The 13,141-nt window shown below is 38.9% G+C and overlaps 1 protein-coding gene across 1 annotated transcript in view; it reads left to right on the plus strand.

Moving 5' to 3' along the window:
- The window catches only part of Cubn (cubilin), a 207,081-nt gene that overhangs the window by 179,183 nt on the left and 14,757 nt on the right, over positions 1-13,141 (plus strand). Inside the window, exon 60 of the mRNA XM_087896351.1 lies at positions 11,555-11,763. Coding sequence (XP_087752477.1) covers positions 11,555-11,763 — 209 coding nt within the window. The remainder of the gene's footprint in view (positions 1-11,554; positions 11,764-13,141) is intronic.

Here is a 13,141-nt window from a genome sequence, read left to right on the forward strand (position 1 = left end):
AGACGCCCGAACCTCTCTATGCTGAATTTTCATCTACTAAAGAAGATTAGCCTGAAATATTATCACTTTCTATATTTTTAAGAATCTATTAGAGGTAAAGAAGATTAGTTCCTGGAACATATCATAGCTGTCTTAAAGAATATTTATAACTTAAATCAAATCAGAAGTTAAATTCTAATTAAATCCCAAGGCACCGTAGAGGACTCAGACATAAATAAGTATTACTCCATCAATAGTGGCTGTGTGAATGAACTGAAGAATAAATGAATAAATTATGCCTATTTAGAAATTATATTTATATGTGGCTGATATTATATATTATACCTATTTATTCTCAAAATTGATTCACGATACATAGAGTTTAAGCTATTTTACAGGAAAGAGAAGGGAATACCTTTCATATAGTTCTGGAGATACTGGAGCTGTCTCAGTACTGGGTGAAATGAGCTCTAGAGGCTGTAGAGTGTTAGGGATCACAGAAATGAAAACTATGGTCTCAGCAAATGGCAAGACTCTAAAATGCACACTTGAGAATTCTACTTCTAGTTATATTTAGCCTTCCCAGTTGTGGTGTCAAGTTTAAACTTTGAGAGGCACCCTGAAATTGTGTAGCCTGACAATAAAAGAATGCACTTTCAAATACTCACTGACTTTAAAATCATGAGTGTGTGCTTCTCCAGGCGCCTCAGAGCAGCTGGAGACAGGCTGCTGCTGCCCTGACCTCTAGAAGTGCAACTGCAATCAGATAGCTGGGTTATCAGCTGAATAATTTAATAAATCACTACTCATAACTCTCCAGGAAGTAATGGTGGGACATGACTTGAAAGTAACCAGAGGATGCTATTTGTCTGGTTTCCTAATGTCATTTGCTTGTTGGTTCCCGGCTGCCAGGCTAGCTTAGACCCAAAATAATCACACAGAAATTGTATTAATTAAATTACTGTTTGGCCCATTAGTTCTAGCTTCTTATTGGCTAACTCATATTAATTTAACCTATTTCTATTAATCTATATATCACCATGTGGCTGTGCTTTACTGGGTAAAATTCCCAGTGTCTGTCTCCGGTGGCTCCATGGCATCTCCCTGACTCTGCCTTCTTTCTCCCAGCATTCCATTTAGTTTTCCCCACCTAGCTCTGTTCCCCTATAGCGCTGCTATAGGTCGAAAGCAGTTCCTTTATTCATTAACCAATAAAAGCAACACATAGACAGAAGAGCCTCCCATACCATTTCCCCTTTTCTGTTTAAACAAAAAGGAAGTCTTTAACTTTAACATAGTAGAATTACATATAACAAAATAGTTATCAAACAAGAATTACAGTCACAATATTTCTATTTATTTTACCTTTTATCATAACTAAGGAAAACTATAACCATAACTATAACTTCAGCTCCATCAAAGACTCCAGAAGGATATAATATTACCAAAGTAAAAAGGAAGAACATTGTAAGCAACTTCTAAAGCTCTAGAATTGACAGAGACATCTTGCTGCCTAGACAGTCACCCAAAGTTTTTCTGTACCATTGGGGCATCCATCTTCAGCCTACAGGCCCATAGTTTCCAGCAGACTTTTCCATGAAGCAGGAAATTTCAAAGATAGGGCTGCCTATATTGGCAGTTTGCCAGTCACTTTCTTCTGTATCCTGCCTAATATCCCACAGACTCTTTCATGAAGCAAGAACCCCGAAGAATGGTGTCACCTTTACACAAGTTCAGCAGTCATTTCTCTGTGGGTCATGCATGTCCAGTTAAGCAGTCCAGGCAAGAGCAGTTTCTTGCCCAAATGGCTAAGGAGTCTCTTTGATGCCCATCTTCCTTTCAAAGTAATTGGTGCTGCAAGAAGCAGCTGTGTCTCATTGCCATGAAAAGTCCTAAATTCTTAAAATATTTTAAATGTCATATTCTGAAAGTCTCTGAAAGATTTGAAGAATACCTATCTAACTGAAATATATTTCTATATATTTATAAAATATAACTAACATGACTACAAGCTTTACTATTATACATGAGTATCTATTAACTTATATTTCTTAATTATACATTACATTTTTAAACAAGCTACAAAAACAAAATATCTTAATCAAAATCAGAAATACATATGCATATAACAAAATTGACCTTAAATTTGTATCAATAAACCAAGATCCAGACCAATGCAATTATTCATATCTCCCTTTAAATGTAAGCAAACATTTGTAGACAATATTTGGGAATATGGGCATAGTTTTGCCCATACTGCTTTCTGCTGACTGGGGGTGTTGTTAATCAGGTCTTTTACGGTGTATTCTGTGTGCTAGGTTCATCTCAGTCAGCAGTTGGGTAAAGTAATTTTTGAGGGGTATTCAAGGCGACCTTTCACGGGGTCTTATTCCATCAAACCACACCAGTCTGGAAGCAATCTACAGATTTTCATCCTCTGTGGAAACAAGAGAAGAACCTCTTTTCCAAAGAAACATATCCTTGGACCAATATTTGGAAATCATGCTACCTTTATAATATACATGCTGGTTTAGCTTAGCAGCTCATACAATAAAATGTCTCTCTATACCTAACTCATTCACAGTAAAAAAAATCTAAAGAAAATACAACAATATTCATAATCCTGACTCTCTGTGTATATTCCATCTTTACGTGCCTTGTTTTTACTCTATTACTTTTTAATATTTATTTAATTATCTTTACTCCTTTAATATATGATTGTTTATACTCTGTCTCTTTAAAGACTTTGCTTTAGTTTTTTATAAATCATTTACTTCCTTTTATAACTCCCTATACTCATTTTATTCTCTCTTCCAAGCCTACGTACATTTATCCAACACTGTGACCCATTTAGAGTTCTTTTATGTCTGAATCTGTCTTTATTGCATTATCTGTGATTCTTTACTATCTTGAAGAGCTTTTAAAATGGTAAGCAACTCTGGATGCTGGCTCTGCCTCTCTCCACTTTTAAAATGGTGGAGGTTCTGGGGCTGCCAGGTAGGAGCTACACTCAGCATTTTAACTCTGAGAATGAGCATGGAGCACATAAACCCTTTTTATCTGAGTAATAGCTAAATCTGCCATGCAGAACAATGTGCAGCCTGGAAAATATCTCTATGTATGGCGGCGGGAGTCTGCCATACTCTCCTGCCTGTGCACACCTAGTAGACATGGTCCCACTGCCTGCCCAGGTGGGGAAGCGCTGAGCCATGGACATGGTCTCAGCTACATTCCTCTCAACCCTGAGTGAGCACACAAACATCCGAGCCCACTAATGCCACAAATGCTCCATAGCTGGAGTTCACACTGGTGACATGGCTCAGAAAACTGCCTTTTAAAACAGCACAGCTTTTTTCCTGCTATGGCTGAATCAGAAAAACCTCTCTTAAGGGAGCCATGCCTCTACTTGCTTCTAGCAAACAGAGCCCATCCAAGAAAATATCACTAGCAAACCATGCTTAGCTGTGTGTGTGTGTGTAGAATTAATTTCTAAGCTTTCTCAGGTTTTTATGTGGATTTTAGTTGGCCAAATGGGTGCCTATTTGTTGGGGGAGGGAGTTTGTTGATTCCTGGCCACCCGTCTAGCCGAAATAATCACACAGAAAAACAAGTTTAAACTCTGAGAGACTCCCTGAAATTGTATAGCCCGACAAAAAAGAATGCACTTTTAAATATTCACTGACATTAAAATCATTAGTGTGTTCTTCTCTAGGCGCCTCTGAGCAGCTGAAGACAGGCTGCTGCTGCCCTGAGTTCTAAAAATGCAGCTGCAGTCAGACAGCCGGGTTATCAGTTGAATAATTTGATAAATCACTACTCATAACTCTCCAGGAAGTAAGAGAGGGGTATGACTTGAAAACAACCAGGGGATGCTATTTGTCTGGTTTCCTAATGTCATTTGCTTCCTTTTATGAAGCCTGGGAATGAGACCAGCTGAAACTGTAAACCCGTTTAAAGAAAGCTAGACTGAGCTCGTCTCTGCCCCTTGCAAGCCTGCTTGCTTTCACTGTTGATTACCTGTCCCCCGAGGATAAGGCTAAACACAAGGTTCTCTGCAGCTTATTCTTTGGGGACTCACTGAAAGAATATTTGCTTAGCTTAGAATGCGTGGATGGAATAAAGAAACCAGCTATTGCATAGCTCATCAACACCTTGTAGGCAACAGGCTCAAGCAAGGAAAGATCATAATGAACTTATTCCAGTATCATCCACAATCAAGCATCCCTCTTCCTTGTCCCCTGAATGTCTACATTTGCCCCCACTCTGGAAGGATAGGGTTTCCTGTCCTCGAGCAAATAAGCCAGATGGGTTTTTAGAGAGCAAGCTCTGTTCATCGCCTCATTTGATTCTATCTGTTTTAAAATCATCGGATGCTAGTTCTGAATACAACATTTAGGTTTTACTATTACTATATAATACTATCACATACAATAGTTATGTATTTGTATATGGCATATTTATAACATAAATAGTATATTTCCATTCATAGTCGCATTTTATATAATCTATGTTATAATATATAACATTTAAATACATATGACTTATTAAAATTTTATATAAAGAACCAATTTATACTTTAAATATAGTTTATGCAATTTATTATATAATTGTAAATATGGCAAGTATAGGTATTTTGTAGATATGAATATATGTTGTAAAAGCCACGTTTTCGGTGTTGATAGAAAAATGTCTCATCTGTCCTGCTGGCTTTGCATAGCATAAAGGGTGAAGCCCTAGCATGGTTAAATACAGATATAGGGAATATATATATATATATATATTGTAATAAAGGAAAATAAACCTGTATGACAAAAATTAGTAGCTTCTAATTATGGGCTCCAATTAGTAATATTTCTTAACCCCAGGGTTCTGAAAAAATGAAGAAATTTAGATATTTTATTCTGATGTTGTAACCCTGATTGGTACACTTGTCAAATAGTCAAATTTAAAAGTGGGGAAACTAAGTCACAAGGGAATTAAGTGACTTATCAAGGACACTTAGCAAGTTCTGAAAGAAGAGGAATTAATCTCTGTCACTATCAAGTAGCACAACACCAGGGCAGTGAGAGTTAAAAAATCAACTATATGCTTAGTACAACATAACACATTAATGAAAACAAAAATTCCATTTCCTTATTTAAACTATTATTATGTAATTATCAGTTTTTGTATTTTATTTTATAAATTTTACCTCTTATATCATCATCTATTTTATGACATCTACGTAATATATGACTGTTAACCTTGTTTTTCTTTAAACAGAATATTTTCTTTTTAAAAAAATTTCTACTTAGTAATTGTCAATATTCAGTCAAACCATATTCCATTTAAGTAGGGAGTATGTTCATTAATATGCACTGAATTCTACAAGTTAACGAATGTGTTTTACCTATTGACAAATGCCCCAATGCCCAGAGATCAAATCCCTTAAGTAACAGACCTGGCACCATCTGTTGTTCAGCACTATGAGACTACCCGTTAGACTGACTTATACAGTCATTATTTTGTATCTTTTGATGAAATCTCTACTGCTCTCCTGCTGAAATGTGTAGTAAGATATGGCATGAAAGTTAGAAAAGTTGATTTTGAAAATAGGCTAACATTTAAGGCTAAAACGACATTTTACTGGTGTGTGTGTGTGTGTGTGTGTGTGTGTGTGTGTGAATGTACATATGCATATTCGTGTATTTTTATAATAAGGCAATACCTTTATAAATCAAGAAATAGATTTAATTATAAAAATTCTCTAAACCCATACTAGAAAGCAGAGATCTATCTAATAACTATTTGTGTTCTATGTATTTCTTCATTTTTTAATAATATTTCCTTGCTATTTATTTTGTAGGCAGAGATTTCAAGGATGCAATGGCTAGGTTAGCAAGCCTTTACTTGATAAACTCAAACAGAAATGATCAACTCCTTAAAAACTCAGTGTGATAACTCTGCCTGTGAAAACGGCAGTTCTGAATTGTTTGGAGTATCAGAGTCAGCTTATAATTTTAACAAGTTCAGCCTTGGACAATGTGCTAACTACTCTGTCTTGGTTTTCTAATTTATAAAATGGTCACACTCCTCATTAGGGTTGTAGCATTGATTAAGCCAGAACATCCTCCATACTCATTTGACAAGCCAGGAATTCCCAGCTCTGACTAATAGGTTTATCTTGAAAGGTTGAGAAAGGCACTCACTGGGATCCACACATTCTATAAAGAACAATCATGCCTAAAGTCACTGTATCCTCCTCGAATATTAACTTGTTTCATTATGCAATAACTTTGAAAACACCTTAATCATAATCTCCATTTTTCCTGATTTAAAATAATATGTCTAGCTTTCTTTTGGATCCAAAAGGCATTTGGTTAAGAACTCTAATTATGTATGTGTACATATACTTACATGGCATATTTGTTGACCCTTTTACTTCCAACCTTGCTCTATCCTGAAGAGTGTATTTGCTGTTTGGCTTTTTCTTCCCATTAGGGAATTTAACATTTAACATGTTTGTGTGCAATGAAATTACATGTCAGATTTCACTCAACCTTTGTGCTATTTTCTGCTTTTCCTGCCTCATCTCATGTTCCCTCAACCATCCTTTATTGTTTTCAAACTTATTCATTGCATTTTACTTTTCACTTGTGTGTGTGCATATGTTTGGGGATGGAGTGTCACAGTGGATGTCATAGGACATCAGAGGAGAACTTTGCAGGAGACCTGCCGGTGTGTGGGTCCCGAGGATTGGTGGCAGGTGTAGCTCCTTTCCTTTGCTTCTTTTTATCACTCTTCTCCTTCTGTTATTGCAGACATGATCTGTTATTTTTTAGCCTTTACCATATAGATTACATTACCTATCTGTTGCTTTACTGCCCTTAAACTAGTCTGGCGCCTACAGACCAAGAACAGCTCGTACAAATTTATCTTCATGCATAGAACGAGAAATAAACAACCGCAGATGCTTCATTTTCCCCCACCAAGCCCCCTTTGTATATAGGTCTAAGTCTACAGAGGAATCAGCAAGCTCCAAGCTCAGGGAGAGACTCTGTCTCAAAATCTAATATGAAGAACATTGCAAAAGACACTGGACATTAGCCTCTGGCCTCCATGGGTGTGGACAAGCACACACACGTGCACACACACACACACGCACACTCAATTTTTAAAAAGTTTGCTAATAGGTATAAGAAGTTGTTCTTTATCAAATTGAGAATTTTCCCTTCTAACTCTAGTTTTCTGTGAGTTTTTAATAATGACATTGTGCGGTATCCAACGAAATCCTTTTAGAGAAATAAGCACAGCCATCAGAAACCTCGTTGAATTCTCAAGTGAGTTCACAACCCTGGATCAGTCGATACTGCCGCTGTGAAGGTCACAGCAGGCTTTACTGCAAACTAGGATTGTGAAACTCAAGCCCCCTTTGGGGACGAGAAGCCACCATGACACGCTCTGTCTCACTGGGACACCAGTTTTAGATGCATTTGTGTGAGGCTTCCAGAGCTGTTTGACTGCCACCTCCAGGCACAGATGGCGCTGGGCAGCAGGAATATGCTGCAGTCAAGGCGATCATCACCAGAAGTGCAGCAGGTCACTAACCTCTCAAGCAGCGAGAGTCCAGAGACAGGGAGATAGCTTCCCAAAGACCTCAGGAAAGTGTCAGTCACAGAAATGTCAGTCCTCAAAATAACTCTTTAATAAGTCGTCTCCCTCCACTGGAGCCTTTAAGATGTTTCTCCGAGATATAGCAGCTATTTCTTCTCTTATCAGGCTGATGCTGCCTTGTGCTTCACCTGAAGTTTAATCATTCAGGATTCAGTTACTGACTGAATTAAGTAGATCTGGCTGGAATCTCTCAGCTGAATTGGGTTTATATCTCCAGCATGGTACCCCTCCCAAACATTTTCTTTCTCTGAAGAAATAGCTCTCAGGGTGTGCCATCAAACTGGCTCGGACAGAGTACGACCGCTGATAGCAGGCGCTGGTGGAGAAGCGCTTTCTACGTGGCAGAAAAGGTGATGGATGGGCGATGTCTGAGCAGAATAATGTTGTGATGTCTTTATCAGAAGAAAAGGAACTTCAAAATATCAATACAGAAAATACAGATATTTTAATATGTGGGGACTCTTCCATAGTCACAGATCCTATTATGTTATGTTTCTATAGATTGGACACAGCCATGTGGCCATAGCAGTTTTTGACACTGCATTCTCATTTTGTGAGGATTCTGTTTACATTCTCCCACAGCCAAGCACACTTGCGTTCCCCTCTATCTTAGCAGAATCTGAAGCATGGAGAAGCTGCACTGTGCTTAAATACTAAAATGGGGCATTTTCTACACTTATCATTTCCAGAACACTACAAACTGCTATCCACCCACATAATATCATTTTTCCTTTCAGTTATTTGGCAATTTGGTCAGGGTTATCTGACTGGTAATATTGTTTAATATTAAGTATTGTTAGCTTTCCATCTTATTTGTTCTCTGTATTTTATGAATTCTGTGCTCTACAATAGCATGATAATTCAAACATGGTCTATGTGTGTGTATGTGTGTATATGTGTATGTGTGTATGTGAGTGTATGTGTGTGTATGTTTGCTGTTACTACAGTGATCTTGTGTAGTTAGCCATCCAGATGTCAGTTGCCTATAACTAAAGCACTTACTTTTTGTCATTCATGAGTGTGCAGAGATACTTTTCCATCTCCATTCCAGGCATGTCTACCTCATGGCACTACTTTTATCAGTAGTGGTATTGCTGCTCTTGAGTAGTAAGTGTGTACAATGCCGCTCACTGAGTGAGAAGAATCACTCATCATTCTTTCCTTATTAACCTGTTGGCAATAACTAACATGCTAATAGTGATAAAATCTATAGGTTAACTTTTTGAAAGTAGCATTTTGTTTCTGAAGCTGATATATTACTGGAGTAATAGATAATAAGTTCCAACTCTCCGCTGCCTCTTGCAATCTAGATTGTACAGAGTAGCAGCCGTCTCACAGCTGGCATCCCCTCCTCTAGTCAATGCTTCCTCAATGTAAGATGCTACTACCAGATCAAATGACCCTACCACTTCCCTGATCAAAAGCCTTTCAAGGAGCCATAGATGGCTGGAAGGTTTAGTGATTACCACTTGTCTAGAGGATTCAAGCTCATTCACAACACCCAGAGACCGACTCACAGAGCCCATATCTCCAGCTTCAAGAAATCTAACCATGCATTCCTCCCGTGGCCTTGACAGGCTCTCATAGGCAGATGGTATTCTTTCACACACACAATAAATAAGAATAAAAGCAAATCTTACATGAAAAGGCTTCCAAGTGGATCCCCACCACCCACAGGATAGAATCAAAAGCTTTTCATGCCCTAGTCTTGAGCCTTGGGATGAACCTTCATCTGCTGCATGGTTTTCAGAACAGAGTTGTGCCTTCATACACATACCGTTCATTTAATATTGAATTGTGCCTTCATACACATACTATTCATTTAATATTAACTTGTGCCTTCCTACACATATTGTTCATTTAATATTGGATGATGAGCATCTTTCAGCCCAGAGCAAATGATCTCTGTCCTATTTCGGCATGTTCTTATTCTGCACATCCTTAAGGTCTGAGCAGAATACTGCGCTGGAGCATTCTCTATCCTCACAGTAACTGTTGATGACTTCTTACAAAATTAATTTTTTCCTTTCCCTTCTAGGGCATCTACCATTCCTCTCACTGTATCATAATTATCATAATTAGTTATATGTTATTACTTCTAATGGACTTTAATCTTAAGTGTACTTCCTCGAATGTTAAGGGAATATTAAATAACCATGCATTTTCCATTTCATTAATAATGTAATTGTTCTTCCCTGCTATGCAAGCCAGCAAGTTTAACTGGTCTCCTTATGTAACAGCCCACGACTGAATAAAAGCTGTCCAAGCTCCAGTTTCTTCTGTGTTTTGCAGGCATGTTTCATGAGTTGACCATCAACAGCACACAGTGTGGCTATGTGCAATGCTTAGGTTTTAGACTCATTTTGAACTGTATACTAGAGTGGCCATATTAGGGATCGGGTCTTTGGGAACATTTCGACTCCAGGGAATACCTGGCTGTGAAAACACTCTCCAGCTTTATCTGGCGCAGAAGCTGTGGACAGGGCCGCCTGGCTTGCAAGGCATGCCCCTGTGCTGAAAGTCCCTCTTTACAGCCGCACTACTTTGTGGCTGATGTCGAGGAGGGCTACCATTCTCTCTATCTCTCGTCAAGTCCAAAAGCATCTTAAGGCCCCCTAATCTGGAGGTTAATCTTTTCACTGATGAAGATAAACAGTTGGAATGAGATAAAAAGAAGGCCCATGACAAAGAAAGTTAACTGTGTTTATGTCTAATGCAAGTGGTAGGACATTAATTCGAACACTAATTTAATGTTATTTTTATGTGACTACTTTGAGCTTAATTCTTTAGAAATTGTCAGTAAGTTTTTCCTCATTTTATGTTCTCCCTGTGCCATCTCTGATAATCCCCATTAGGCTACGGAATAGACAGAACCTAAATCCAGAGGTTTTTGTTTCTATTCTTTCCCACAGTGGACGTACAGGCATCGTTAGAGTATTCTGTGTTCTGTAATTTGATTGTGCAGTACTAACTGTTGAATTTCAATGTAGACAATTTTTCTTTCATGAAGTTCTTCTGTTCCTCAGTCTCCTCAGGACTTGGTTTTGGAAGGTAGTTTAATGTAAGCTAGACCACAGAGCAAGCTGCCTCCTCTTGGCCTCTTTCTGTCAGACTATTTAAATGAAAACCTGGTTGGGAGGTAATTTTCTTAGACATGTTGGGTAAATCTTCATAAATTCAATTTTCAGTTTTGGCAGCGTTCACAAAAGTAGAACTTGAAAGTCAGGCAAGTGAACATTTCCACCGGCTTTATTATGCAAAATACTCAGTTAGCACAAAACTGAGTTCTTCAAGGTAGGAAAAAATGAACAGATAGCATGAACAGTTCCAAAGAGGCACATGGTTGCTCACTCTCAGGTATCTGTACATGCCGAAAGGGAGCCGACGCCAGTGGGTACTGGGGATAAAGGGAGAATCAGTGCTTTAGCGAGGGTTTCTATTGAGAAACCATTATCATGGCAACTCTTACAAAGGGAAGCATTTAACTGGGGTGGCTCACACTTTCAGAGGTTCAGTCCATTATCCTGGTGTGACATGGTGACATGTAGGCAGGCATGCAGCTGGAGAAGTAGCCGAGCATCCTACATCTTGGTTTGTAGGCAACAGGAAGTGATCTGTTTCCCTGGGCCTGGCTTAATCGTATATGAGGCCCCAGAGTCCGCCTCCACAGTGACACACTTCCTCTAACAAGGCCACACCTCCTAGTAGGGCTACTCCCTTTGGGTGCCATTTTTTTTTCCCAAACAACCACAATAAGCAAGGAGCCAAGAAAATTTGAGAAACACATGTACTTGCCTGTCAAGGTCCGGATAATGTTTGCAAATCCGTGGCAGAGAATGTAGTCTCCCCTTTTCAAAATCCTTCCGTATGGATGCTGAGGTCATTTTGTTCATTTGCACGGGCTGTGTCTTTGTTTTCGCAGGACCACTGCATGGCTGTGGCGGATTCCTGACAGAGGACAACAGCACCTTTGTCTCTCCTGACTCGGACTCAGATGGAAAATATGACCGGGAGCTAAACTGCATATGGTACATAATTGCACCGGAAAACAAGCTCATTGAACTCACCTTCAGTAAGTTCTCTCTGGAGAGAGGATCAGCAGACGGAAGATGCTACTATGATTATGTACAGGTAAGACGGCTACGCGGCAAGAGTCTGCTCTAAAGCAGGGTGCTCCAGTTGGCCGTCTAGCAGACTTCAAAATGGGAGCACTGCTGCTCACAGTGGCCTCAGTGTATAATATAGATGTCAGTTTCCTGAAGTCCAAAAAGAAACATGCCTTATTTGGTCTGTTTCTTCTATTTATGCAGATGGCATCCAAGGCTTCCTAAAAGTTCAAAGAATCACACTTCCTTAGATAGCATGAAGCCAGACAGCCGTGCTCCCATTCTGTTCTAGGACTGGTACCCAGGGGTGCAGAAGGAGGAGGGAGGATGAAGGGAAAGGAGCAGATGGGGGGTGGGGGAGAGAAAGTGTGTGACAGGCAGTCACAGTGCAGAGCATTGAAGTCAAGGGAAAATGCTTGTCCCAGTGGCATGTGGGTGGACAGAGCTGCTAAGGGTCAGGTCCCAGGCCAAGAAAGGCTGTAATGAAGAAAGTCATTCTGCCGGATGAGAGCCATTGTAATAAGACATTGGGATAGAAGCCAGTCAACTCGAGGGAGTTCATGAGGAACTAGAGAGAACAGAGTGTGGGATGCTGTGTGTCAGCTCAAGCTCAATCCTTCTCTAAAATGAGACCCAAGTAGCCAGAAGGTCTTAAGATGTTATTTAAAACCAGCTTCCCTAGGTTACCAAAGAGTAATAGCATTTGAAGGCAGATAGTAGGTTGATTCCAACCTAGTTTTGTGACCAGGCTAAATTCTTAGTCAACCTGATTCCTTATCACTTTATTTAACTTAAAATAATCATACAATAGTAGCTACTTTGCAAGACTAATTTGAGAATAAAAACAGTGTGTATTAGGGTGCACATTGTGTCATATAATAATTCATTAACCAATTTACTTCCATTTCCCCTCTCTGGTTATTTCCAAGTATAAATTCCCTTTTCTTAAAAATACCCAAAATAAGGGCGGGCAAGATGCTTCAGCAGGTGAAAGCACTTGCTTCACAAACCTGAACCCATAGTGAAAAGTGGCGCTTGGCATGCTGTGGCCTGCACGCACCTATACTTGTATACATACATCGCGGGGGGCACATACACTATAATTAATGAATATTTTAAAAAGTGATTCATACAAAGAGTACAAACTTAACTCATGTGAGATATCGTAGGTCCTGCAAGGAAGTAAATTGATTTCTGTGAGTGTGATTTGGTGATATGTAAGAACTTGTGACCATATGAATTTCCTAAAGTCATTTTGATAGAAAAAGCAACATCGAAAGAAATTGTTGTTTGCTAGTTTCAAAATGAAATCTTAAGTCATTTATTTATTATTTATTTATTACAAATAAGTTCTCTTTAGGGCTATTCCTCTTTTGCATTTCTGGAGAGCAGTTTTACCCATT

This window comes from Myodes glareolus, chromosome 14 (assembly GCF_982192425.1).
Source record: "Myodes glareolus chromosome 14, mMyoGla1.1, whole genome shotgun sequence".
NCBI classification, from domain to species: Eukaryota; Metazoa; Chordata; class Mammalia; order Rodentia; family Cricetidae; genus Myodes; species Myodes glareolus.